Below are 27,611 nucleotides of genomic sequence, written 5' to 3' on the forward strand. Positions count from 1 at the left end.
TAACAACGACGGTCCTCGTCTTCTTCCCACTCCCCTACCCTTAGGTAAGCACTTCGACTCCGGCCTTTGAGTCCACTTCTGCGCAGGGCCAGGGCTGGAGGCGGGGCGAAGGGGCGGGGCCGCAGGCGGACGCAAGTGCCGCTTCACTCTCGGGGGCGGACTCAGCGGCGGAAGTGGCGCCGCCGGCAGATCTTCTTCCGCTCTGAGGCGCTACTGAGGCCGCGGAGCCGGACTGCGGTTGGGGCGGGAAGAGCTGGGGCCGTGGCTGACATGGAGCAGGTGGGTCCCGGAGCGGTCGCTGGGAGCGGGTGGCGTGCGAGGGCCGTCTTCCGCCGGTAGAATCCGCTTCCCCGCCCGCTGTCCGTGCTGGGTTCAGTCCGATCCTTCCCACACCCGCTGCGTCTCAGGTTCCGCCCCCTTCCTCTGCCTGGCCTCGCGCCGCCCCGCGCGGGTCGGGGTCTGCAGCACTGACTTTTGGCGACCCCGCCTATCCTGGGGAGGCCGGGGAGGGCGTTCGGGATCTCCTTCCAAAGCCTCCGTCTTAACTGAGGGGAGAGGCGAGGGGGAGGTGTCTGGGTGTTATGAGTAGGGGCAGGTATGGGGAGGGGTCGGAATCTGGGATGAGAGGAAAACATCTACGCATTCCGGTAGCTCTGCGTCTCAGCGTCATCCCGTGTCTCCCCACCTTCCTTTCGAAACGGCCGTGAATAACTTCCTAATTGGTATTAAAAGGGCCCTTTAAAGTCTTGAGTTCTTAGAGGTGCATAGTACCATTGACACTCATTCCTAATGACACGTTCCCCCATCCCGCGTTTTTGGCTTAGTCAGTGTCTCCTGGTTTTCTTCGTACCGCTCTGACAGTCGGTCAAAGTCCCGCTTCACGTTTTCCTCTGTCGCCCAACCCCTCGCTCTGTACACTGAATCTCAGTGGTCTCATTTTCCCCTACGGCTTCAGCTTTACACCAACTAAATACCCAGATCCACGTCTTCAGCGCAGCCCTTCCCTGGAGCTCCACACTTGCCCATCCAACGGCCATTGGGACAGCTCTGCTTCACATGGAGCTCACTGGGTCCAAACTCGAACTGGTCTTTTCCGTGCAGATTAATTCTTCCTCTACCCCAACCCAGCCGGAAGTCTGGTAATTACCTTACACTTTCTCCTCTCTTTCAAGTCCCACATCTTAAAAGTGACCTAGTACTGCCAACTTCCTGAACATCCTTCAATCCTGGGCCGGCTCCATCTCTTCTGTTACCACGCTGTTGATGTATTGTCAATTCCCAACAGTCCAGCCCTGGCAGCTTGCAACCAGTCTTTAAACTGTAACTCTTGTGATCCTTTTAGAACACAAGTCTTATGGTGCCAGTTCCTTGCTGATAACCTTTTTCTGGCTTTCTATTGCCTATGTGCTGGACCCCTAGCACAATTTACACAGCTCTCTGTGATCTGACCTAGCAGTCTCCTATGTGCACCCTAAGGTCCAATAATACGGCACTGCAGCATGTGCCATGCCTAACCTTGCTGTTCGTATCTTCATGACTTTGCACACACCAGCCCCCACTGCTTGGAAACCTCCTCTTTCTCTTGTCTGCTGGGCTACCTTCTACATGTTTTTCAGCGCAGGCAGCGCTGCCTCCGCCTAACCCCCAAGGTTAATTGCCCTTCTGTGTCCTGTAGCACCCTGTCCATAATAGCATAGTAGCTGAGAATACAGACTCCTGGGTCAGACTGCCTGGGTTCTGACCTGTTTGATAACCTTGATGAAGTCAGTGCCTCAATTTCCTTACTTGTAAAATGGAGGTAGGAATGTCCCTACTTCATAGAGTTGTGAGGATTGAATGGAATATTGTATGTTTAGGTCTTAAACCAGTGCTAGGCACAAGAATGCCCAATAAATTAAAGTGAGTTGCCTGGGTGCAGTGGCTCATGCATGTAATCCTAGTACTTTGGGAGGCAAGGCAGGAGGATCGCTTGAGGCCAGGGGTTTGCAGCTAGCCTGGGCAACATAGTGAGACCCCATCGCTACAAAAATTTAAAAAGCTAGCTGAGCATGGTGGTACGTGTGGGAGGATCCTTTGAGCCCAGGAATTTGAAGTTACGACGAGATATGGTTGTGCCACTGCACTCTAGTTTGAGGGACTGAGTGAGATCCTGTTTCTAAAATAAATAAATAAAAAGATAGTTATTACTATTATGTAAGGACAACATAGTTCACTAGTTATGATTTTTAATTTCATAAGTTGCCTGAGGATGGTCGAAATGGCTTACTAGTCATTTGATAGAGCCTGGCTCTTTGTCAATAAATAACATGCTGGAGTGGAGGACACTGGGGACAGGATCTGGATTTATTGAGTGAAGATTCAAGAGTGAAAAAGGCTCAGACCTGGTCTGCTCAGGAAAACCAGTCTGGAAGTGTGTGCATGTTACATGGCAAGCATTAAATCTAGAGAAATGTATAGAGCTGGGAACTAGAGGGAGAAAAAGACCAGGGGCGGCTTCTGAGGAGCTGACAGTTAATGGGGCCTATAAAGCGACGGGAGGATTTTATCAGATGGAGGCAGAGGCTGGAGTGGGCTCAGAGATGAGAAAGCTAGGTCCTCTGAACAGAGCTCCAGTAGATGGTGGCTGGGTGGGGGAACAGAGGAGACAGAGCTGAGGAAGACAGAGGCAGCGTCCTCTGCTGAGGCTGGCAATTCCTTTCCTGTATTGGCCACGAGGAAGCATCCCTTGACTTGGGAGCCAGCAGGGACCATGCCTGGGGGCAACTATGCTCCGGAGGCCTAGTACCTGGTGTTTGGGGCCAGGCCTGCTGGGTAGGGCCATTGTGCATGACTTTGGGCTGGGCCTTCTTTGGAGCTCTTTTGCCTCCCTGTAATGCCCACCCTCCTTGCCTCCAGCTGATAGATGCTGACTCTTCAAGGCCAGGGTCATATGGCCCTTCCTCCCCGTGGCTTTTTTGACTTCACTCATTCCAGCCTGGGTCAGATGATCCCTTCTCTGGGAGCCCACGGTCCTTTTTTTTTTTTTTTTTTGAGACGGAGTCTCACTCTGTTGCCCAGGCTGGAGTGCAGTGGCGCAGTCTCGGCTCACTGCAAGCTCCGCCTCCCGGGTTCACACCATTCTCCTGCCTCAGCCTCTCTTGAGTAGCTGGGACTACAGGCGCCCGCCACCACGCCCGGCTAATTTTTTGTATTTTTAGTAGAGACGGGGTTTCACCGTGGTCTCGATCTCCTGACCTCGTGATCCGCCCGCCTCGGCCTCCCAAAGTGCTGGGATTACAAGCGTGAGCCACTGCGCCCGGCCGAGCCCACGGTCCTTTGTTCATTCCTCCCTGAAAGCGCTGATCACAGCGTGGTATTATTTATCTGCCAGTCTTCCTCACCAGACCCAGAGTCCCTGATGGACCAGAACAGGGTCCTGTGGCCCCAGGACTTGCACTGTGTTCAGTACGCTGTAGGCCCTTGGAACCTGCGTGTTGCATTAAGTTGAGCTCTCACACAGCTAGACTTGTTAAGGAAGAACAGTGCAGGGGAGATAAAAAATCCAGCACATCTGGCAGCTTGTGCCTGTTCCACTGAGTGCGAGAGCCTGTTGGCTCCACTTTACAGTTGAGGAAGCTGAGGTTCAAGGGAAGTAAGGGCAAGATCACTCAGCAGGGATTTAAAGAGCTGTCTCCTGACTCCAGGTCTGCATGTCTCCCAGAAACTGCATTGGGGTTCCAGCCTCCAAGGGGGCAGGTGCCACATCAGTGGGACAAAAGATAAGTGTCCCTTTTTCTGGCTGAGGAGAGGCTAATCCTGGCTTTGTCCAGGCAGGGTTGGTGCCTGGAGGATCCTGTGCTGAAACCGGCTCCCCTCCGCCCCCCCCCCCCACCTCCCCTTGTCCCTTGCCCTATGGGGGCCTTTTCTTGAGAGGGCTGAGATCTCTCCTGGAAGATGACTGGCCGTTTCCAGACTAACCTTGGGAACTCGACCTCATTGGTTTACGTAGCAGCACGAAGAGGGCAGGTGGGGCCTGATTCACTGGTCCTGAGTGGGTCAGGGGTCATGGAATCACAGAACTGGGGGCATCCCTGATGATTCACAGGGCCTGGCACAAGGGGGAAAGGAGGGCAAGTAGATCTCACTGTGTTAGGGTCTTCCTGTACACTGCACCCGCAGAGCCTCCCTGGCTGGGGGGAGGAGTGTGTGGTGGTGGTGAGTCTTGTTTCTATTTGGCTTAACTCTTCCCCTTCCGCTTCCTCAGAAGGAAAGGAGAAACGGAGCCAGGCTTTGTCTTTGGGTCTTATTTGTCATTGTAGCTGTGTCCTCCTCTCCCTACACTCCCACTTCTCCAGGGGATTTCCCAAACTCTCTGTGGAGGGCTACAGTAGGGCCAGTCAGCCAACCGTCCCGAGGCTGATGGCATGGGCCAGTAACCCTGAATGTGCCATCCTAGCCAGGCGCAGTGGTGCATGCCTGTAGGCTCAACTACTTGGGAGCCTACTCCCAAGTTTTTGACTCCAGGATTGATGTCCAACCCCAAACCCACACCCTTTCTCCTGTTCCAGGGTGGACATTACGGATCCACAGACTAGCTAACTTACTAGACACGTACCGTGGCCAGGCACTGTGGCTGTGACTTGGACCTCAAGGGCTTAGGACAGATGGCCTCGAAACATCTAGCTGTGATAAGGGAAATGCTGACCCAGAGTTACTTGGGAGGCTGAGGCAGGATTGCTTGAGCCCAGGAGTTTGAGACCACAGTGTCCTATGATCGCGCCTGTGAATAGCCACTACACTCCAGTCTGGCAACATAGTGAGACCTGTCTCTTAAAAAAAAAAAGTGTCATTCTGGGTCAGCCCCCTGAAGCCAGGGTCTACCCTTCCATTCAGCAGTACTGCCGGGACTCTCAGTTTGGGCAAAGTGCTATGCCGGACCTGCCTGGCCAGGGCCCTGCCTCTAACACTGTCCCCATGGGTAATAGTAGTAATAGCTGCTATTAATTAAGCACAGACACTGTGCATGTGTTATTTCTAATCCCTTCAAGCTCTATGAAGTAGGTACTATATTCTCCCCACTTTACAGAAAAGGAGACTGAAGTTCAGAGAAACCCAGTGATTTGGTCAAGGGCACACAATCTAATAAGGAATGGCCTTAGGTTTTTGCCTCCAGGATTGGTGTCCAACCCCAAACCCACACCCTTTCCCCTGTTCCAGGGTGGACATTATGGATCCACAGGCTAACTTACTAGACATGTATCATGGCCAGGCACTGTGACTGTGACTTGGACCTCAAGGGCTTAGGACAGATGGCCTCGAGACATCTAGCTGTGATAAGGGAAGTGCTGACCCAGAGTTCTGAAAGGTCAGGGGAGTCTGGAGGGTGAGGAGAAGCTCTGCCCAGGAGGTGACATTTGAACTAGTCTCTGAAGCGCCAGAGTTCTCCCCAAAGGAAGGAGTCATTCAAGAATGAGGAAACAGGGAGCCCAGGCGATGGGCTGTGGTGTGTCCTGGGAGCAGCCAATGATCAGCAGAGTAGAGGCAGCGAGTGTTGACCCCCATAGCAAAAGAAGAGTGCTGGGGTCTGGAGTCCTCCCTCCTCCTTAACCCTCCCCTGTTATCAAAGACTCAAGGTTAACTCACCTTGAGTCTTCTCCCTACAAGTCAGGCTCAGAGAGGGGAGCAGATACCCTGCCTGAGGGCCCCCAGGAAACCAGTTCCTCTTGCCTTCTTGTGGAGGGAGTGCCTGGGCTCTGGGCAGGGAAGACCCCCGCAGAGGGTGGAGTCCAGCTCCAGGAGAGGCAGCCTGGGCAGGGAGGGGCTGCTCTCCTGGCTGGGCGTGAGTGTCCATGTGCACTTGTGCATGTGCTGCTGTAGGGAAGGGTGTAAATGACCGTTCAGTGCATTTCCTGGAAACCCACTCTGAGCCTGGTACAGTTCTGGCACTGGGCATGCAGCAGGGAGCAAAGCACAGGAAGTCCTTACTCTCATGGAGTTTGCATGCCAGTGGGAGACGATGGGCAGTAAACACAGACCAGTGAATGTATCGTATGCCAGGGGTGACAAGTGCTGTGAAGAAAAATACAGCAGGGTAAGGGATGGAGGGTGGGGGCTAAATAGGGGTTCAGGAATGGTCTCTCCAAAGGGACATTTGCATAGGGACCTCATTGGAATGAGAGAGCAAGTCATGCAAAGACCTGGGGAGGAGCTCCCAACAGAGCAGCAGGTGCAAGGGCCCTGGGGTAGGAGCATGCTTGATGTGTCCGCGGACAGCAAGGGACCAGTATGGCTGGAGTAGAGGGCTCGAGGGGAAGAGGAAAGGGGAAGAGGAGGACTTGTAGGCTAGGGTGGGGACTTACGCCTTTATTCTGGGGAAGCCATTGGAGGTTGGGGCACTGGGGAGATGTGATCTGGCTTTTAACAGGATCCCTGTGGCTGCTGTGTTGAGAACAGCCTGAAGGGGTGAGGACAAGGAAGAGTGGCAGGTAGAGGTGATGGCCTGGACAGGGTGACATAGTGGTAGGTGAGCAGTGGGCAGATACTGGCCAGATTTTGCAGGAAGAGACAACAGGATTTGCTCATGGTTTGGATGTGGAAGGGAGGTGTGACCAGGTGAATGCTAAGCCCAAAGAGGGCCTCTTGACACACTGTCCCCCAGCTAGCAAGGACTCTTGCAGGCAGCAACATTTGTACTTAGAAGGTCCCAGCCTGGCATGGGGGAAGGTCATGTTCCTCTGGGGTAGGCTCCACTCTGCCTCTTCCTGGCTGGGGGACTGTGGGCAGCTCTCCTTCCCATGAGTCATCACTACAGCTTCTGGGAAGGGGTGTGATGCATTAAGGAGATGGTGTCTGCAGGGTGCCATCGCAGGCCACGGCCAGCTGGATCTGTGTCTTCTGCACCGGCCCATCTGGATGCAGTGCAGCCTGTCTGGTCTGTTATCCTGCGTTCCCCTAACCAGCACCCTCCTGGGCCAGTCAGCAGCAGGACACAGACCAAGGCCAACCTCCTCTACACCCAGGGCCTCTGCCTTCTACCCTCTGTGGAGTCTCCATTAACTTGGCGTTGACAGGGCTGCTTGACTCAAAACAACCCCAGCCCTGGCCTGAAGCCATCTCACCAGTCAGTCAGAGCTCAAGACTCTCTCTTTCTCTGGAGAAGAGCAGGAAAGTAATCCCAGCTAACCCTCATGCAGCCACCACTCTGTGTCAGAATCTCTTCTAGGCCATTGCATTGAATAAGTCATTTAATCCATATAAACCTGCAAGGAGTAGGTGATATTGTTAACCCCATTTTACAGGGGAGGAAACTGAGGCATGGTGAGGTTAAGTGACTAGCAAGGTGGAAATCTGAGGTTTGACCCATCTCCTGGCGTGGAGTCCAGTTCTCTTAGCTTCACTGATCCTTCCTGATTTGTACTGAGTTAGGGATCCCCTGGGGGGACCCCCTGGGAAGCCCCCATGAGCAGGGGGTGCTGGTGCTAGCATTTCCTGTGGATTATGGGAGGGGGTTGCGTGGAGGACCTGTGTCTACTGTTCCTCTAGCATCTGGGGGATTTGGAGAACCCACTCTGCCCAGAGATGTGAGTCATCTTTGGATATAGATGAGACTTGTTCCCCCTCCCCCTGAATCCCAGGGCACAGCTCTGTGGAATAAGCTCTAGCTGGAACTCATAAAGTTTGGCCCAGCCCTCCCTGGGAGGCTAGGAGGTGGGCAAGGGCCAGGAGACTCGAAGTGGTGATGGTAGTTAATGTCTATGTGGTTAGACGTTAACCAGTTACTCTGTGGTGCCAGGCACTGTCCTAGGCACGCTATAGTTATCATTGTCTCCTTTGGTGCCTCAGACAGCCCAGGGTCAAGACAAGTAGCCTCAGTTTACAGATGCAGCAGTGGAGGCTTGCACAATGAGTAGGTGGCTTTGTTCAAATCACAGACCTAGGCCAGGTATAAAAGCCTAAGTGTGGTGTAATTCCAGCACTTTGGGAGGCTGAGGTGGGGAGATTGCTTGAGTCCGAGAGTTTGAGACCAGCCTGGGCAACATAGTGAGACCCTGTCTCTACAAAAAAAAAAAAAAAAAAGAAGAAGAAGAAAAGAAAAATTAGTCAGGCATGGTGGCTTCTGCCTGTAGTCCCAGCTACTCAGGAGACTGAGGTGGGAAGATCACTTGAGCCGGGGAGTGTTTGAGGCTGCAATGAGCTGTAATCACACCACCGCACTCCAGCATGGGCGACAGAGCTAGACCCTGTCTCAAAAAAAAAAAAAAAATCTCAGACTTGCCTTGGCTAGGAAACACCTACTGAGAGCTGCCGTTGGTCAGCCTGGCTTTGGAGCTGCCTGCCTGAAGAAAGGTGGCTGGAGCTTCTGGCCTGGGGTATGACGAAGGGCTAGCAAGGAACCCCCGTCTGTGGCTCTGCAGCCTGAGATTTGTGGAAATTCAAAATTGGGGGTGGGTGAGTGGGAGGCGGCTTAGCCATCCTGCTGTCCTCCTCTTCTGTCTGCGTGAAGGGGCAGCCGATGCTGCTCCCTGGGTGGGAGCTTGCAATTGCAGAGGGGTCGGTCTCAAGAGGACAGAGTAGAGATCAGCCCCTGCACTCCCCTAAGAGCCTCTGCCAGGAGCCAGGACAGTCCTCTACTTCCTGCCCCTCCCCCAACCTGGAATTCACCTCTGCCTGCAGCTGGAATAACCTGGCCTTTCTATAGATGAAGGAACCAGGCTAGAGGGTTAGGGAGCTTGCTCTGAGCCACACAGCAGGTGAATTGTAGAGTTCAGATTTGAACCCTTTTAGGGTGATTTTTATTACATGTCACTATAGTGTATTTAACCTCCCCTGCTCAAAATTTCCCTCTTACTTGAAAGGTTTTTGTTTTGTTTTGTTTTTTTGAGACAGAGTCTCGCTGTGTCACCCGGGCGGAAGTGCAATGGTGTGATCTCGGCTCATTGCAACCTCCGCTTCCCGGGTTCAAATGATTCTCCTGCCTCAGCCTCCCAAGTAGCTGGGATTACAGGCATGCACCACCATGCCTGGCTAATTTTTTTGTATGCTTAGTAGAGACGAAGTTTCACCATGTTGGCCAGGCTGGCCTCAAACTCCTGACCTCAAGTGATCCTCCCACCTCAGCCTTCCAAAGGGCTGAGCCACTGCTTCTAGCCCCGTCTTACCCGAAAAGTCTTGCCAGCTACTTAGTCTGTCTCAACCACCACTGACCAAGCACTTACCATACTCCCTCCTGACACCTACCTCAACACCCAGCCCTGTGACATAGGGATTCTTGCCTTTTTTTTTTTTTTTTTTTTTGAGATGGAGTCTCACTCTGTCACCCAGACTGGAGTGCAGTGGCAGGATCTTGGCTCACTGCAACCTCCGCCCCTCAGGTTCAATCAATCCTCCCACCTCAGCCTCCCAAGTAGTTGGGACTACAGGTGCACGCCACCACACCCGACTATTTTTTCTATATTTAGTAGAGACGGGGTTTTGCCATGTTGGCCAGGCTGGTCTCAAACTCCTGACCTCAGGTGATCACCTGCCTCAGCCTCCCAAAGTGCTGAGATTATAGGCGTGAGCCACCGTGTCTGGCTTCTTGCCTTTTCTTGTCATGGTAAAATATACATAACATAAAACTTACCATTTTAACCTTTTGTTTGTTGTTTTTTGTTTTGTTTTGAGACAGGGTTTCCCTCTGTCACCCAGGCTTGAGTGCAGTGGCACATTCTCAGCCCACTGCAACCTCCACCTCCCCGGCTCAAGTGATCCTTCCTCCTCAGGCTCCTGAGTAGCTGGGACTGCAGGTGTGCGCTACCACGCCTGGCAAATTTTTGTATTTTTTGTAGAGACAGGGCTTTGCTGTGTTGCCCAGACTGTTCTTGAACTCCTGAACTCAAGCAGTGCTTCCTCCTTGGCCTCCCAAAGTGTTGGGATTACAGGCCTGAGCTACCACACCCAGCCTATTGTTGCCTGTTTTAATGCAGCTGAAGAAACTGAGTCTCAGAAGGGTTATGGCTTGCCCCAGATTACACAGCTAAGAAGGGGACAGTCTGAGATTTGAACCGTGACCTTAGAGTCCATTCCTTTTTCCATGATACCAGCCACCTCCTGTTTGCCCTGAGTCCAGCACACCACCCAAAATCCTATTACGAGTGGTGCTGGTACTATTGTATCCTGGGGTAAGGAAGAGAAGGCCTGGGAAGGCGTTGTGGGGGCCTGTGCCCACCCCTTCCCTTTGCCTCACGAATAATCCGCTGTGCCCTGGCACCTGACTTTCCCCCCTCCCCACCCGCTTCCCCCTCTAACCCAGGATGGTAAAACCTCCATTTTTGCCGGGCGCGGTGGCTCACGCCTATAATCCCAGCACTTTGGGAAGCCGAAGCGGGCGGATCACGAGGTCAAGAGATCGAGACCATCCTGGCCAACATGGTGAAACCCCATCCCTACTAAAAATACATAAATTAGCCGGGCTTGGTGGTGGGCACCTGTAGTCCCAGCTACTTGGGAGGCTGAGGCAGGAGAATCGCTTGCACCTGGGAGGCGGAGGTTGCAGTGACCCGAGATAGCGCCACTGCACTCCAGCCTGGTGACAGAGCGAGACTCTGTCTCAAAAAAGGTAAAAAAAAACAACGCTCCACTTTTCCCCCTACCTCCCACTCTCACTCCCTCCCCAAGCAGTTCAGCTTCCGCAGACACTCGACTGTCAAGTCTGCAGCCATCCCAGGCAGACTCTTTCACACCACACGTGCTGTTCCCCTCCTGACACTCTGAAGGTGCTTGGGAGAGGCCAGTGACAGCAACCAGTGGGCTCTTTTGGCAGTGGGTGGGGTGCTGCTCCCAGGGGGCTGGGCTGTCTCCGAATTGTCCATTCCTGCCTCCCCCTCATCAGGAGGGTGGGTGTGGTGGGTGGGGGCTGGCGCTAGCTGTGATGCCTCCAGGGCTAGGCAGCCTACAGTCAGCCAGAGAATGAGCACTTTGGGGACTGCACAGGGCAGTTCCGCGCCACAGTGGGTTTTCATCACTTAGACTAGCAGGTGGTCTGATGGAGCTCACAGGCCTTTCAAAGTCATCTGAGTGAGCCCCATTTTCAAATCCTAGCCAATGAGGCCTCACTCAGGGTGATGCTGGAGTTTGAGGAAAGGCTGACAGGTGGGATTCAGTAGCTGCTTTTACCCATAGCAGTCTGGTTTTTATCTGTTTTATATATTGAGGTTCCAAGTAAGGTATTACTATTTTAAATGTTTCTCTTGCTTTGCAAAGGAGGTGGTTTGTAGCCGGGTGCGGTGGCTCATGCCTGTAATCCCAGTACTTTGGGAGGCTGAAGTGGGAGGATCGCTTAAGCCCAGGAGTTCAAGAGCAGCCTGGGCAACATAGACCTCGTCTCTACCAAAAATTTAAAAATTAGCTGAGCATGGCCGGGTGTGGTGGCTCACACCTGTAATCCCAGCACTTTGGGAGGCTGAGGCGGGCGGATCACAAGGTCAGGAGATCGAGACCATCCTGGCTAACACGGTGAAACCGTCTCCACTAAAAATACAAAAAATTAGCCGGGCGTGGTGGTGGGCGCCTGTAGTCCCAGCTGCTCAGGAGGCTGAGGCAGGAGAATCGCTTGAACCCAGGAGGCGGAGCTTGCAGTGAGCCTAGATCGTGCCACTGCACTCCAGCCTGGGCGACAGAGCGAGACTCCATCTCAAAAAAAATTAATAAAAAATAAAAAAATAAAAATTAGCGGAGCATAATGGCATGTGCCTGTGGTCCCCGTTACTCGGGAGGCTGAGGCAGGAGGATCACTTGAGCCCAGGAGGTCAAAGCTACAGTGAGCCATGTTCACGCCTCTGGACTCCAGCCTGGATGACAGAGTGAGATCCTCTCTTTAAAAAAAGGCGGAGGGAGATGATTGAAAAAAACCACTGACTTTCCCCCAGATAAACAGAGGCTTGGTGAGAAGGACTTGCCCAGAGTTACGCGGAATTAGTGGTTGCCCAGAGACTGGGGTACAGGTTCCTTAACTCTGGGCCAGTGCTCTGCCTGCTGTACAGGCTGTCATTTGGACTTTGAGCTGCTTTCGGTGGGAGGGTGATATCAAACCCCCTTTCTTTGACTCTTGGCCAACTGTCCCCACCCCTGCCTTTGAGCCCCCGTGTTTGGCTTCCACACTCCCTGGCATCTTCAACTCTCCCGGGCTCCCGCAACACCTCTGCTCTAGCCCCATCTGCGTCTCTCGCTTCGACAGGGACGTCTGGGCATGTGAGTGTCAGTGTGGTTGCCACTCCAAGTGCGTCTCACACCCAAGCTGCTGCCATCCAAGTCCTGTCCCCAGGGAGAGAGAAAGTCAGAGGGAAAGACAGACAGACACAGAAGTAGACTGGAGTAGGCGAGCGACAGCACCTAGAAGTGAGGCAAGGACCAAGGAGGGAGGGAGGGAGGAGAGAGGCAGCTAGAGAAGAGAAGAGAGAGAGAAATGTGGAGAAAGTGGGAGAGACTGTTGGGAGTGGAGAGAAAGACTCATAAATGGGAGATAGATTGAGAGGAAGACCCAGATGGGGAAAAATAAAGACAGACATGGATGACGATATGTTCTGTGGGCTGTGGGGAAACAGGCATTCTTGTACATTGCTAGTGGGAGTGCAAACTGCAAAGGGAACTTGGCAATACCTCACAAAACCATATGCAATTTGACCCAGCAATACCACTTCTAGGAATCTGTCTTGAAGATATATTTCCAACAACGGGAATATGTATATATATATGCTCAAGGTTATTCATTGCAGCATTTCTGGAATTACAAATCTAAGTGCTCATTCATGGGAGACTGAATAAACTGTGGTCTGTCTATAAAATGGAGTACCAAGCATCTATCAAAGAACAAGAAAGACAATGTAAAACTGACATGGAGTGCTCACCAGGATATACTGTTTAGTGAAAAAATAACAAGCAAGGGCGCATCTGTAGTAAGCTACTGTCCATGTAAGAAAGAAAGGATATAAGAAATATAAGGCTGAGCGCGGTGGCTCACGCCTGTAATCCCAGCACTTTGGGAGGCCAAGGCAGGCAGATCACCTGAGGTTGGGAGTTCAAGACCAGCCTGGCCAACATGGTGAAACCCCATCTCTACTAAAAATACAAAGTTAGCTGGACACGGTGGCGTGCGCCTGTAATCCAGGCTACTCGGGAGGCTGAGGCAGGAGAATTGCTTGAACCCGGGAGGTGGAGGTTGCAGTGAGCCGGGATCGCGCCACTGCACTCCAGCCTGGGCCACAGAGTGAGACTCCGTCTTAAAAAAAAAAAAAAAAAAAAGAAAGAAATATATACAAAGAAAGCATATTCCTTTGTACAAAAGAAATATAAAAAGGATAAATAAAGCAGACACTAAAGCCATAAGTTACTGCTCACACGTGTAATCCCAGCACTTTGGGAGACCAAGAAGGGAGGATTGCTTTAGCCCAGGACTTCAAGAACACCCCATCTCTTAAAAAAAAAAGGTTACTGTTAGGGGTTGAATCGTGTCCCCCCCCAAAAAGGATACGTTGAAGTCCTAACCACCTGTACCTCACAATGTGATCTTATTTGGAACCGGGGTCATTGCTGATGTGATCTGTCAAGGTGAGGTCATACTGGAGGAGGGTGGGCCCAGTATGACTGGTGTCCGTATCAGGAGATGGCGGTGTGAAGATGGACACGTGGGAAGAGCACCATGTGACAACGAAGACTGGTTGGCGTGTGTGGCTACAAGCCGAGTCACACCAGATTGCTCGCACACCGTCAGGAGCCAGGAAGAGGCAAGGAAGGGGTCAGAGGGAGCACGGCCCTCCCAATACCTTTCTCAGATTTCCAGCCTCCTGAACTGTGAGATGATAAATGTCCATCATTTCAAACAAACAAACCTAAAATGACAGACATGGGAGAGGGAGAGGGAGACAGGTAAGAAGATACTTACAAAGGAAATACAGGCCAGGCACAGTGACTCACGCCTGTAATCCCAACACCGGGGGAAGCCAAAACGGGAGGATCCTTGAGCCAGGGAGTTTGAGACCAGCCTGGGTAACACAGTGAGACCCTTGTCTCTAAAAAAAAATAAAATGAATTAGCCTGGCGTGGTGGCGGGTGCCTGTGGTCTCAGCTACTTGGGAGGCTGAGGCGGGAGGATCGCTTGAGCTCAGGAGTTGAAGGCTGCAGTGAGCCATGATCGTGCCACTGCACTCCCGCCTGGTTGACAGAGCAAGACCCTGCCTCTAAAAAAACAAAACCCTACACAGACGGAAAGTTACTTTGTGAAACAGATACAAAAGATGAGGAGAGATGGAGAGAGTGAGGAAGGGAGACAGGTCTGGCTGCAAACAAAAGGGCCGTCAGAGGCAGGGAAATGTCACCTGCCCCGGAGCTGTGGCCTGTCACCATGAGGGATGCGCTGAGCATGCAGTCTGGCACAGATCTGGCTGATGGATGCTGGGGGTCCCGTTGCCAGCAGCCTGTCACATCCCCTCCCCATCGCCTCTTTCGAGAGCTGAGCCCAGCTTTTCCGTAGCACTGTGGAGATGAACCTGTCATGGGGCTCAGAGTGTGGTGTTGGGAGTAGCCTTGGCCTGGTGCCTCTGCCGCGCCTGCCCTCAGACTCTGCTGCGAACAGTCAGTTCCTGTTCGTGGGGGCTTGCACAGGGGCAGAGGGATGGACGAGCTGGCTTGCTCAGAACCTCCTGCCAGCCACAAACTGAGCTGCGCTTGCTTTGGACGTGGTAGACTGAGGGGCCCAGGAAGGTAGTCCACATAGCGGAAGTGTGGCGGGACACGTCAGGAGGGGAGAGTGGTTAGATCTTGCTTTCCCAAGATCAGGGACAAACATCTAGAGCATCCCTTCCTCTAGCCCCCAAACCGCTCCCTGGTGCTGGAATGTGGGGAGACTCAGGGAGCCTCTTGGTCAAGTCCCAGAAGCTCAGGCCCCACCAAGCTGGTGAGTTTTTGCCTCCCCGGATCAGCTCTTCTCTCTCTTTTTTTTTTTTTTTTTTGAGATGGAGTCTCACTCTGTCGCCCAGGCCGGAATGCAGCGGCGTGATCTCGGCTCACTGCAAGCTTCGCCTCCTGGGTTCATGCCATTCTCCTGCCTCAGCCTCTTGAATAGCTGGGACTACAGGCACCGGTCACCACTCCCGGCTAATTTTTTATTTTGTATTTTTAGTAGAGACGGGGTTTCACCATGTTAGCCAGGATGGTCTCGATCTCCTGACCTCTTGATTCTCCCACCTCCGCCTCCCAAAGTGCTGGGATTAGAGGCGTGAGCCACCGCGCCTGGCTTCCTCTCTTTCAGTGGGACCTTTCCTTCTCACCCAAGGGACAGGGCCTCTTAGAGCCCAGCACGTGGGTGGGGCAGAGACCTTTAGGCCTGGGGGCTACATGGCAGGGAGAGAGTGCCAGAGTTCCTTTTGTCTTTAGGGTTCCTGAGAGCCCGATGCTGGCACAGGATGGTAAGGGATTGGGTAAGTCCATTCACCTCTCTGGGCCTTGGTTGTCGTATCTGTAAAAGAAGAGGAACCGTCCCTGCCCTGAGTGGACGTGAACGTGGGTGTGGATCTGTGGGCATGGGACGGGGGGGGCAGTAGAGCACTGGGCTGGCCTCCAGAGTGGCTGCTTCCTGCTCTCTTTAGGGTTTGTCCTGTTCCTGTCTGCTGTATAGCATGGAGCTGAGGGCCAGGAGACCCACTGAGCATTCATTTATTCAACAATCAATTACAAAGCACCTATTGCATGCCAGGCATTGTGCTGGGCACCAGGGAGACAGCAGTGACCATGTCAGATAAAGCCCATGAGGCCGTGGAGTTTACAGTCTAGTGAGAGAAGGGTAAACAGTGAAATAAAACAATAAAGATCATTTCAGATAGTGACCCAGCTCACTGAAGAAAGGAAGGCAGCTTAGTATCATGTTACACTGTGAGTTGGAGCAGGAGGGTGGGAGGCTCTCTGAGGAGAGGACTTTTGAGCTGCCTGTTGAAAGGTCTGTGGGAGAACATCCAGGCATGGGGAGAGCCGGATCCAAGGTCCCAAGGCAGGACAGGGCAGCTATATTGAGGGATGTAAAAGAGGGCCAGAGTGGCGGTGGCAGCAAGACGAGGAGAAGGGCTGGGCAGAGGCCACCCTGTAGGCCTGGACTGAGAGGGCCTGGTGAGGAGGAGACTGTTAGCCTGAGAAGGGTGGGGAACCCTGGGAGGACATTGGAACGCATTCTGTAGGCCGGCTATGTGAAGAGCAGGAGGGTGAGAGAGGCAGCCTGGAGGCCCACCCGTGAGCAGCAGATTTCCGTGGTCCAGGCAGAGATGGTGGTGATTGGACCTGGGCAGGACAAGGGGTGGTGGAGCTGAGAGGGACCAAGATGCCTGCTCTCCATAGCTCCAAGCACACAGACACTGCTCTAGGAAGGCCCTCCCAGTTGCCATGGATTAGGGGGTGGGAGGGGAAGACTGGCTGCTGGGAGGGAATGTGGCTTTGTGCTTGGAAAACAAAGAACAGAGCTTGGGGCCCTCTTCTCCTGGGGGTGGTGGCAGGCCCAGAGGCTGTTGACAGGACCAGAGGCTGGAGCTCAGGGCTGGGCCTGACAGGAGCAGGCTGCGGCCCCAGGGATCCAGGAGTGGGTAGGTGCCCACGCAGAGGGACCCCAGAGCCCTCCGGGGTGAACCCTGTGGCTGCTGGGCTTGGGGCAAGGAGCACCAGGAAGGAGGACAGATAATTAGCGGAATGCTTAACCCTGCAGCCTGGGAGCCAGGCTGGTGGAGGACATTTGGGCAACAGTGCTCTGGGCCGTGGGCTTGGGACCCAGTGTGGAGACAAATGCGTTTGGGAGCCAATGGCGGCCCTGGGGGCTGTGTGGGAGGGACAGGAGGAGGTTGACAGGACTCTGCCTCTGCCTCGCCCCCAGCCCTGCCGCTGAGGCCCCGCCCTCCCCACCCTGAGGTGGGGGCCCACCAAGATGAGCAAGCTGCCCTGGGAGCTGACTCGAGACTTGGAGCGCAGCCTGCCCGCCGTGGCCTCCCTGGGCTCCTCGCTGTCCCACAGCCAGAGCCTCTCCTCGCACCTCCTTCCGCCGCCTGAGAAGCGAAGGGCCATCTCTGATGTCCGCCGCACCTTCTGTCTCTTCGTCACCTTCGACCTGCTGTTCATCTCCCTGCTCTGGATCATCGAACTGAATGTGAGTGGGGGCGAGGTGGGGGCACAGGCCATGTTGCAGGCCACCCGGGCCTCAGTTTGTTCATCTGCCACATGGGAGGGCTGCCTCTCCCCTGGGGTTGGTTAGCTGGGTAAAATGAAGACTGGGAGGAACAACAGGGGTTCTCATATCCTGAATGAAGGGATGTGGAGGGGTTCGGAGGGGTTGCGTCATTTGGCCAAGGTCCCGCTGCACGCATGTGTGTGAAGGCGACGGCCTTGAACCCACCCTCCAGCTGAGTTCATGTTCTTGGCCTCTGCCCCATACTGCCCCCTAGTGGAGGCTCCCAAGAGAGGAGGAGGGGGAGACCCAGCTCTGGCGGAGCTGTTGAAACCTTTGTCTTCTTTCTGCCTGCCACTGCCCTCTGGCTGCAGTTGGTTCAGTCATTCGTTTGTTTGATCACTCATTCATTCATTCGTTCATTCATTCAGCAAACATTTTTTGAGTCTCCGCTGTGTCCTAGGCACTGTGTTAAAACCAGACACCAGCCAGGTGTAGTGGCGCACACCTGTTGTCCCAGCCGTTAGGGAGTCTGAGGTGGGAGGATCGCTTGAGTCCAAAAGTCTGAGGCTGCAGTGAGCCATGATTGCACCACTGCATTCCAGCCTGGGTGACAGAGTGAGACCCTGACTTAAATAAATAAGTAAATAAAAGCAGAGGGCACAGTGGGAAGCAAAACAGGAAAAACTCCCAGTTCCCAGTGGCTCTAATGAGATGCTACTGGGCAGCCTGAAGACCAGAGCTGCTCCACCCCCACCCCACGCAGTGCTTGGCCCACCCTCAGGAACACAGTCTAGTTGGCAGTGGCCTGATCTGGTCTCCGGGCAGGGCCAAGCCCACAGAAGCAGGAGCCCTGGAAGCAGGGCACCCCAGGCTCAGTTCTGTCCCAGCTCCTCCTCGGCGTTGACCCGATGACCTCAGCGAGGGACTCAGCCCCTCGAGTCCTCCCCTCGTTTTCCTTTTGCAGCATGGGCTCCCCATCAGAGTTCTGGATGGCAAGGGCCCTTCCTCCAGGTCTCAAGTTTTTGTGACAAGAAAATGATGTCTTGTTAGTACAGGTGATGAGCTCGGAGAAGGGGCCAGCTCGGGGCAAAGAGATTAAGTTTGATTCTGGGCATGTTGAACTGGAGGGAGAGACAGGGCTCTGAGGGTGACTGTCGAGTGCGCACCAGAGATGAGCTGGCACCTTCAGTGAGCTGGAGCCACGGCCATGGATGGCCCTAGGGGCCATCTTACCCATTAAAAAGCTGTGGCCCAGCAGGCTCAGGGCCTTCTGCAGAGCTTCTGAGGTCTTAGGCAGACTTCCTTTTCAAGGTCCCATCCAACATCAAAGCAAACACTAAAATTTACCTGTATCCTTCATTGAATACATGTTTCCTTACCCAAGAAGAGCTGAAAAGATTTTGATAATTTTTCTTTTGTTTTGTTTTGAGACAGGGTCTCGCTCTGTTGGCCAGGCCAGAGTGCAGTGGTGTGATCATAGCTCACTGTAGCCTCCAACTCCTAGGTTCAAGGGTTCCTCCTGCCTCAGCCTCCCCAGTAGCTGGGACCACAGGTGCACCACCACGTCTGGCTATTTTTTTTTTTTTTTTCTGGTAGAGGTGGAGTCTCACTATGTTGCCCAGGCTGGTCTCAAACTCCTGGGCTCAAGTGATCCTCCCATCTCGGCCCCTCACAGGGCTGGGATTAGAGGCATGAGCCACTGTGCCTGGCCTCTGTAATTGTGCTTTTGAAGTTATTTGGCTGTGTTGGCTGTGATTGCTCTGTAGTCCTCATGCGTACCTGGGAATTCTTGCAAAGTGAGAAGATCTAACTTACTAATTGTTTTCAGATGTCATGAAACATTTCAGAATCCTGCACTGAACAATTAGTAGAGTCCGCATGATGTTTCCCTTGGCAGACATTTAATTAAAATTGTATTGATTTTCAGTCTTGTAGTTTTATTTTTGTATTTGGGAGCATATATTTTTAGTTCGCTGACAGACTGTGTCTGTGTTGCCCAGTGGTTACAAGGATTCAGTAGGGTTGTGCTGAGCAGGGGGTTTGGAGCCAGAGAGTGGCAAAGCAGGGGCTGAGACTTGGCTCTCCTGAGTCCTGATCAGTCAGCACCGGTGGGTGCCCAGGCTGGAAAGAAGAGGAAGGAGGACAAAGCTCTGAGGCCCATTGACTGAGGGTGGAAGGGGCTGCAGAGCCCAGGGCAGAGTCTGAGGGGCAAGAGGAGTGCTGGGTGGTATAGGTTGGGTGGGATGGGGTGGGTAGGTGGCAGGCCTAGGGGCCTCACCAGCAGCCGGAGGAGAGGTGGCATCAGATTTCGTGGAGCTGGGGTGGGCTTCGGGAAGAGGCACATGGTGGGGCTGTGTGCTCAGTGCGGGAGCATCTGTATCTTTAAAAAGCCCCCCCCAGATTTGGCTGCCCTGCTGGAGAGCCGAAGCCCCAGTCTAGGCGGTTGTGAGGGGTCTTCCTCTCCAGGGTTCCTGGGCTCCATCGCCCAGAGTCCCTATGTCCTCCCTTCTCCAGCCTAGGCCTGTCATCCCCGTCCTTCCGAGAAGTCAGGCCACAGTCTGGCCTGGTGTTCATGGCCTGGTGTTCATCCAGTTCCCTCAGACCTCTGGACACTGGAGTCGGGGCCAAGGCCTCAGGGGTCCTGGTGAAAATGTCTGGCGGCCTGGGGTAGGGACAGGGGCAAGGACACATCCACTCTATCTCCACTTCACCCTCTCCAGCAGCGCGATGGATTTTGCCCATTAAGCATAAACCTAATCAATTGATTTGCCACCTGAGGCTCCGTCTGACACCACTGCCCACCCCCACCCCCTATCAGCCCAGATGAATTATGGCTGGGAAGATGGAGCACCGCAGTGCTGGGAGGGAGATGGGATTCTGTCAGAGGTGGGCTTCCGGTGCCCTTCTGCTGGCCCTGTGTAGGGCGCATTGCCTCCCCTGCACAGCCCGGAAGCCGCCAAGCCTGCCCCTTCCTGGGCAGGGTGCTGGAAGCTGGCCCTGCCCATCGGGGCGGCCTGGATCCTTAGAGAAGTGGTATTGGTGCCTAAGGTCTCTGGCCTTGGGCTGAGCTCCCTTGGTGCTTCCAGGGCCCCCTGGGTGGTGGCTTAGCACCAACAGCCTCCCCTCCAGGTTCCTCCGTCCCCTACCTCTTGACCCTTCCGGGAGGTGAGGGGCAGCCCCAGGCCCTTTCTTCTACCTGCAGAGCTCTTCCTGTCTCCCTCTCACAGACCAACACAGGCATCCGTAAGAACTTGGAGCAGGAGATCATCCAGTACAACTTTAAAACTTCCTTCTTCGACATCTTCGTGAGTGGCCTTGGGAGATCCTGGGGACCCCGGAGGCAGAGAGGGAGCAAGGAAATGACTTCCGCTGGGTTCTCTTTCTGCAGCATATATCCAGTCTGATCAGAGACTCGGCTCCCATCCTTCAGGAGCCATCAGTCGTTTAAACCTTTACTCCACAAGGCTGGGCGCAGTGGCTCACGCCTGTAATCCTAGCACTTTGGGAGGCTGAGATGGGTGGATCACTTGAGGTTAGGAGTTCGAAACCAGCTTGGCCATCATGGTGAAACCCCATCTCTACTAAAAATACAAAAAATTAGCTGGGCATGGTGGTGTGTGCCCATAATCCCAGCTACTTGGGAGGCTGAGGCAAGAGAATCACTTGAACCTGGGAGGCGGAGGTTGCAGTGAGCCGAGATCATGCCACCGCACTTCAGCCTGGGCGACAGAGCGAGACTCTATCTCAAAAAAAAAAAAAAAAAAACCTTTCCTCCACAAAGCCCCCTTCAGAGAGCCCCAGGTGGGAGAGGGAAGATAAGACCCCTGTCCAAGGTTACATCCAAATTGTCCCAGAGAAATGCTAACTCAGTCATTGTCCCCTGAGGTGTGCATGCCCATAGGAAGGGAACGTGGGGGCAGGACCAGAGGGGAGGTCAGCCTGCAGCAGGGTGGGGGGCAGTAGCTTCCTGTGACTGCCTGGCTCCCATCCCCCACCAGGTCCTGGCCTTCTTCCGCTTCTCTGGACTGCTCCTGGGCTATGCCGTGCTGCGGCTCCGGCACTGGTGGGTGATTGCGGTAAGATGCCACTTTCCTGGCAGCTTCTGGGCCTTGGCAGGGTTGGTGGAAGGGATGGGATGGAGGAGAACTCACTTCCCAGCCTCTGCCTTCCCCTTCCTCCCTCCCTCCCCTGGGCAGGTCACGACGCTGGTGTCCAGTGCATTCCTTATTGTCAAGGTCATCCTCTCTGAGGTCAGTGGCTCAGGGTCTGGCCGGTCTGGTGGGCATCAGACCTGAGTGGTATGCTTCTAGAGAGGAGCATTTCTCTAATTTGGGGTGCCTGCCCCTGTTGTCCGGGTTAGAGGGAGAGAGAATCCTGTCCTTTGGTATCTCTAAGGAATCATCCTTCACCTGCTTCCCTGACTTAGCCCCCTGCAGCTCCAGGAATCAGAAAGTTCCTTCTCCAGCCTAACCCCAGTTTATCCTGCTGCAGACTTGAGAGGGTTCCCAAGCAGCTCCTACCAGGAATGGGGTGTATGCCAGTTTGGCTGGCTAGAGTTGGTAGCCGCAGGAGGGGGCTCTGGGTTTGGGGTGACCCCTGCCATGGAGCTCAGCCCCCTCCCTTCACAGCTGCTCAGCAAAGGGGCATTTGGCTACCTGCTCCCCATCGTCTCCTTTGTCCTCGCCTGGTTGGAGACCTGGTTCCTTGACTTCAAAGTCCTACCCCAGGAAGCCGAAGAGGAGCGATGTGAGTGCTCGCGGGTAGGGGGGTGCAGCGAGGGTTACCCCAGCCCCAAGAGAGGGGAGTTGTGGGCATGAGAGTCAGTCTGAAGCATCTCGCCACCTCTGAGCAGCCTCCAGTAGCCTGAGAGGGAGCTTGGGTGGGGGTACCCCAGGCTGCTAGGGTGTAACTGTCCTCGGTCTGGGACGGAGTCTGCTCCTCCAGGGTATCTTGCCGCCCAGGCTGCTGTTGCCCGTGGACCCCTGCTGTTCTCCGGTGCTCTGTCCGAGGGACAATTCTATTCACCCCCAGAATCCTTTGCAGGTGAGGGCTGGTGTGTGGGGTAACTGCTTTCAGGGAGGGGCCTTGTGAGGAATGGGGTAGGCTGGGTCTGTTCTTTCTATTCCTTCTATCAGGCTCCCTGGGGAAAGCCAGCAACCCTCTCCCACACACTTTTATCCCCCACATCCTTGCACTCACATACCCGAACCCCACTACCTCCCCACACTCTCTCCCCACCCCTTGCCATTGTCATCTGTGCCTGTTTTCTGCAGGGTCTGACGATGAATCAGATGAAGAAGTTGCTGGGAAGAAAAGTTTCTCTGCTCAGGTATTTGCCTGCCTACCCCTAACCCCTGCCCTTGGAATGGGTGCCTGGAGGAGGGCCGATGCGGGGGTCAGCCGGGATGGGCAGGGGTTTCCCAGTAGAGGCTGAACCTTGGGCAGTGCCCATCCGAGTGTCTGCCCCACCACCAATCCGGCCCCCCGGTCTGCCTCATGCCTGGGCGCACAGGAGGAGCAGCCACAAGCCTGCAGGGCCCAGGGAGACCAGCCCAGATCCCACATGTGGCTGGGCCAGGCCCCTCTGGGAAGCATGTGGTATGTCTAGAGAGAGAACAGGCCACGAACATGGTAGGCTGCAGGCCCCAGGCTGACCCCTCCCTGCCTCCTGCTTCCGTCCAGGAGCGGGAGTACATCCGCCAGGGGAAGGAGGCCACAGCAGTGGTGGACCAGATCTTGGCCCAGGAAGAGAACTGGAAGTTTGAGAAGAATAATGTAAGAAGCCCTCTCCCACCTGACCTTCCCATGCGTGTTAGGAGTTTCTGTTCTCTTTTTCTGAGGCCTGAGGAAGAAACCCAAAGATTACATGGGTTGGAGCCATATTCCTGCCCCAAGAGAGGGAGCTGGGCCCTCGGGTTGGCAGGAGGCTGGGCTGGATTGGACGTTTCCCCCGCACCCCTCGACCCCCCTTCCCCACACCCCCCTGTCGTTACTTCCTTGCTGTTCTGCCCCCTTGGCTCCAGGCTTTGAAGGGGAAGCCAGGCTTCTGCTCTGCATCCGTTGTTTCGTTTCATGATCAAAACAACATTATCTACAAAGATCATAGAGAGCTTGGAAAACAGAGGGAAACATGCCCCAGTCCCTCTCTCTGGCCAGTTCTTGTGGCAGCCCCATTGGCCTGGAGACATGGTTTTTTTGTGGTTGCAGCCACAGCTGTCCCCCCACCTTTTAACTCGGCATCAAAAGCCTCTCTCTCGCCAGTGCCATAGGTTTGTTAGAGCTGCTGTTTTGTAACAGCTGCTCAGGTATCCCCAAACTCCTGGAGTTTTCCACCCTGAGCTGTTAAAAACCTGCCCTGCCTGTCACCCATTTCTGTGCCACCAGCCCACCCCCTGCCTCCACTCTCCTCCCTGCCACCTTCTGTCCCTGCCACAGGAATATGGGGACACCGTGTACACCATCGAAGTTCCCTTTCACGGCAAGACGTTTATCCTGAAGGTGAGTGAGGGGAGCGGGTGTCCTGGAGCCCCAGGCAGCACAGGAGGCTCCAGGAAGGGGCCGAGGGGCCCTCTGGTGGGCGCCCCCCACCAAGAGGGAAGGGTTGGTCTGCCCGAGCCCATCTGGCACCACCCAGCCCTCTGCCGCCCTGTCCCAGACCTTCCTGCCCTGCCCTGCGGAGCTCGTGTACCAGGAGGTGATCCTGCAGCCCGAGAGGATGGTGCTGTGGAACAAAACAGTGACTGCCTGCCAGGTGAGCCCAGCCTGGCTGCCTCTTAAGGCACAGATAGGGGCACAGCCACTCCCCAGTGGGATCACCGAAGCACTCAGCGCCTCAGCTGCCCCATCTGTACAGTGGGTGTGATGGTAACAGTGCCTGCTCGAGAGGGTGGGGAGGAGGGCAGGAGGAGTGCTCATTAGGCGCTGCCCAGGGCCTGCGGATGGCAATAGCAGTTAGTTAGTAAAGGGGCCTGAGGTGTTCCCATCCCTGGGGTTTTCCTGGGGCGACCTGTTCCAAGTCTCCATTGACGGCCCTCAGATCCTGCAGCGAGTGGAAGACAACACCCTCATCTCCTATGACGTGTCTGCAGGGGCTGCGGGCGGCGTGGTCTCCCCAAGGTGAGTCCCTGCCGGGCCCCCTCCTCTCAGCCAGGTCTTCTGCACTTTGGCCTTGGGTCATTGTCCCCTGAACTAACCCTCCCTCCCCCAGGGACTTCGTGAATGTCCGGCGCATTGAGCGGCGCAGGGACCGATACTTGTCATCCGGGATCGCCACCATACACAGTGCCAAGCCCCCGACGCACAAATATGTCCGGTGAGCCTCACTTTGCCTGGGGTCACCCCTGCCAGCCCCTCCCCTGGGAGCATTGAGCAGTGCAGAGTACAGCGTGTACAGCTGGGCACTTCCCCTGCTGAGGCTGCGTTCCTGTTCCCTGTCCCGCTGGGCTCTGCTCCTCCCGGGCACTAATCCTGCTAATCTTGCTGCTCTGTCTGTGGAGGTGGGGGGTGGTGGACAGCTGGAACCAAGCCACCAAGGCTGGACAGGACATGCGGCAGTGGCTGGCTGGGGTAGACCATGGATGGGGACCCGTGTAGGGAAGGGGCCTGAGAGCCATGTGCTGACTCCGGGCTGATTGACCTGAGCAGGAGGCTCTATGCTCTGGGTTTCATCTTCCTGCCTAAGGAGACTCGGGTCCCCTTTCGTCCCCCTCACCCTGTCCTCACTCCCTCATCTTTCTCTGGAGTGGCTCAGGAGTCCCCCAAAGATAAAGGGATTATGGCCTTCCCGCATCTGTGCCTGGGCTTCTGGAGTCTTCCCTTTTGTCCAGTCAGGCTGTGGTGCTGCGGGTGGCCCCCTCCCATAGACCCCACTCTTCCCCGTCCCCTCCTGGGTTCTGGCAGGAGCACTGTTCTTTGAATAGGATGCCAGGCTCTGCTTTGGGCATTGGACAGACTTGCTGGGTGCAGGGAAGCTCACTTCTCTCTGGATGCCAACTTCCTTATCTGCAGAATGGGCTTAGGCGTGCTCAGTGGAGCTGAGGGAGAATGAAATGGTGACGGGATGTGAACTGTGCCTCCCAGGCTTAGCCTTCTCCTGAGCAGGTGTCCCCTCCTGAAGGGGAAGGGGTAAGAAGCACCAGCCCAGCCTACTCTGCCATAGCAGGGCTGACCTAGAATCTCTGGACAGAGTGGATGAGGGCTGGGAAGGTGGTGAGCTCTCTGTCCCTGGGGGTGTGCAAGCACCAACAGGCTGTTGTAGGAGGATTCAAGCATCACAGAGTGGGTGGGGGTGGAGGGCCGATTCTGCAGCCCGTGGGACACCTGTGCTAAGCCTTGTTCAGACAGGGTAGCTCTGCCTTTCTGCTTCCAGCCCAGTCCCAGCTGGGCCAAGAATGGAGTGTGAGTGGTGGGGGCTGCGGGGGGGTGTCAGGGCCTCACTCTGTTCCAAAGCCCCCCCAGTGACACCTCCTTCCATAGGGGAGAGAATGGCCCTGGGGGCTTCATCGTGCTCAAGTCGGCCAGTAACCCCCGTGTCTGCACCTTTGTCTGGATTCTTAATACAGATCTCAAGGTGGGGTGCTGGGGGGCTGCCAGGTGGGTTCCGTGGAGTGGAGGGGACCCTGCTGCTGACTTGATTGCTGCATGACCTTGGGGGCTCTCTGCCATGCCTGGGCCTCCCCTTTGTCAGCCTCCTTTCTTACTTGAAAATTTGGGTCAGGGTCCAGATGGTCTCTTGGCCCTGGCTTGCTGTAGGGCATGTGCCCCTCCTTCTTACCTCTGAGTCCTGAGGCCCTGAGGAAGGGTGGCTGGCGGCCAGCCCAGCCCCACCCTGGTCTGTTTGTGTGGCTGGTGCCAAGAGCCAGGCCCAGCATGTTCTTCCTGCCAGGGGTGAGTGGGAGAGGGCGGCCCAGGCTGGATTCCAGAGCTGCACCTGCATTCTGGCCCAGAGCCCCCCTGCTGGTGCCAGCTGCAAGGGGAGACCCTGCTGAGGGCAGGCCATCAGGTGACTTCTGCCTGCCTTCCCCCAGGGCCGCCTGCCCCGGTACCTCATCCACCAGAGCCTCGCAGCCACCATGTTTGAATTTGCCTTTCACCTGCGGCAGCGCATCAGCGAGCTGGGGGCCCAGGCGTGACTGTGCCCCCTCCCACCCTGCAGGCCAGGGTCCTGTTGCCACCACTTCCAGAGCCAGAAAGGGTGCCAGCTGGGCTTGCGCTGCCCACATAGGACCTGGCCCCAGGCTGTCACCCTCCACCGAGCCACGCAGTGCCTGGAGTAGACTGAGCAGGCTGTGGGGTGGAGCACTGGACTCCGGGCCCCACTGGCTGGAGGAAGCGGGGTCTGGCCTGCTGATGTTTACATGGCGCCCTGTCTCCTGGAGGAGCAGATTGCTGTCCCCCGCCTTGCTAGGGCAGGGTCTGGGCTGGGCACCTGACTTGGCTGGGGAGGCCCAGGGCCCTGGGCAGGGCAGGGCAGCCTGTCACCCGTGTGAAGATGAAGGGGCTCTTCATCTGCCTGCGCTTTCATCGGTTTTTTTAGGATTATTGAAGGAGTCTGGGACCCTTGTTGGGGAGTGGGTGGCAGGTGGGGGTGGGCTGCTGGCCATGAATCTCTGCCTCACCCAGGCTGTCCCCTCCTCCCGGGGCCTCCTGGGGGACCTTTGTAATTTAAGCCAATTAAAAACATGAACTAAAAAAAAAATTCCAGCCCCTCCCACTGCCTTGCCTCTTGAGGGAAGAGGAAGGCAGGCAGCAGCTTGGATGAAGAGGGAAGACCCCTCACACAGCCGCTCTTGGGCTCACAGGAGGGCGGAGCCCCGGGACCCAGTTCCTGGAACATGCCCCCGCTCCCCCCTGCTTTCCTGATTTGTTCAACTGAGCAGATGACTAGTCAGAAAAAAATGCCCCGCCCCCTGCCAGGCTTCAGCAGGGCAAGTTAAAGTCTCTAGTCCAGGAATGGAGGTGGGGGTATGGGCACCTGGCAGTGCCCACAGCAAGCCTTGACTATGTGGCCTGGAGATGGGGCCTGAGCTTCAGGGTCACTGAGGCACCTCTGGGATCCAGGCCACCTGGAGCCCCGGACCTCCCACACTCCACTCACCCATTCCCTCTCCCCACACTGCACTCACACCGGGGGTGGCCTGGAGCCCGGATCCGGATCGCAGGGCAGGGGCAGGCCAGTGCCTGCCTTCCTCCTCCCTCCCAGCTGGCCTGCCCCCTTGCCTGCCCGTATGCAGACTTCCAGCAGAGCCAGCTTCTTCAGAGCCAGGTGGATCCTGTCTCGGTCCTGCCTAGGTGTGTGACCCTGGGCGAATCTACCTCTCTCAGCTTCTGCGTCCTACTTTATGAAAATGGGACTGATGTCACAGGGTTGTTATGAGATTAAAAGATATGAAGAACCGGGGACAGTGCTCAGTAATCAATAGTCTGCAGTTCTGCACCCACGTGCTTCTGGGTACTC

General features: G+C 55.3%; 1 protein-coding gene across 4 annotated transcripts; it reads left to right on the top strand.

The window, feature by feature from the left end:
- The first annotated feature begins 165 nt into the window (after positions 1–165).
- On the top strand, positions 166–27,551 carry STARD3 (StAR related lipid transfer domain containing 3). 4 transcript variants are annotated; one of them, XR_009215207.1, is made up of 16 exons: positions 16,442–16,580; positions 16,865–17,134; positions 20,383–20,460; positions 21,154–21,231; positions 21,352–21,405; positions 21,784–21,901; positions 22,100–22,198; positions 22,429–22,484; positions 22,838–22,930; positions 23,591–23,653; positions 23,811–23,906; positions 24,192–24,271; positions 24,363–24,467; positions 25,163–25,279; positions 25,631–25,724; positions 26,182–26,215. XR_009215207.1 is itself a non-coding variant. In XM_032163481.2 (15 exons), the coding sequence occupies exons 2-15, from the start codon at positions 16,916–16,918 to the stop codon at positions 26,284–26,286; spliced, it is 1,338 nt and encodes a 445-aa protein (XP_032019372.1). In that variant the 5' UTR covers positions 166–279; positions 16,865–16,915; the 3' UTR covers positions 26,287–27,551. The 4 variants fall into 4 exon arrangements, 3 of the variants coding, with proteins under 3 accessions (XP_032019372.1, XP_058301323.1, XP_058301324.1); XM_032163481.2 differs by lacking the exons at positions 16,442–16,580; positions 25,163–25,279 and adding an exon at positions 166–279 and having other exon boundaries at positions 26,182–27,551; XM_058445341.1 differs by lacking the exons at positions 16,442–16,580; positions 25,163–25,279; positions 25,631–25,724 and adding exons at positions 191–279; positions 15,388–15,431 and having other exon boundaries at positions 26,182–27,551.
- Positions 27,552–27,611: the final 60 nt, after the last annotated feature.

Source organism: Hylobates moloch, unplaced genomic scaffold, assembly GCF_009828535.3.
Source record: "Hylobates moloch isolate HMO894 unplaced genomic scaffold, HMol_V3 SCAFFOLD_10, whole genome shotgun sequence".
NCBI classification, from domain to species: domain Eukaryota; kingdom Metazoa; phylum Chordata; class Mammalia; order Primates; family Hylobatidae; genus Hylobates; species Hylobates moloch.

Excerpts from the sequence above, each read along its gene's own strand:
- STARD3 (XM_058445340.1), top strand. The coding sequence starts at position 16,916 with ATGAGCAAGCTGCCCTGGGAGCTGACTCGAGACTTGGAGCGCAGCCTG. Across the intron at positions 21,232-21,351 it reads GGCACTGGTGGGTGATTGCG|GTCACGACGCTGGTGTCCAG; the intron begins GTAAGATGCCAC and ends TCCCCTGGGCAG. Across the intron at positions 23,654-23,810 it reads GCAAGACGTTTATCCTGAAG|ACCTTCCTGCCCTGCCCTGC; the intron begins GTGAGTGAGGGG and ends GCCCTGTCCCAG.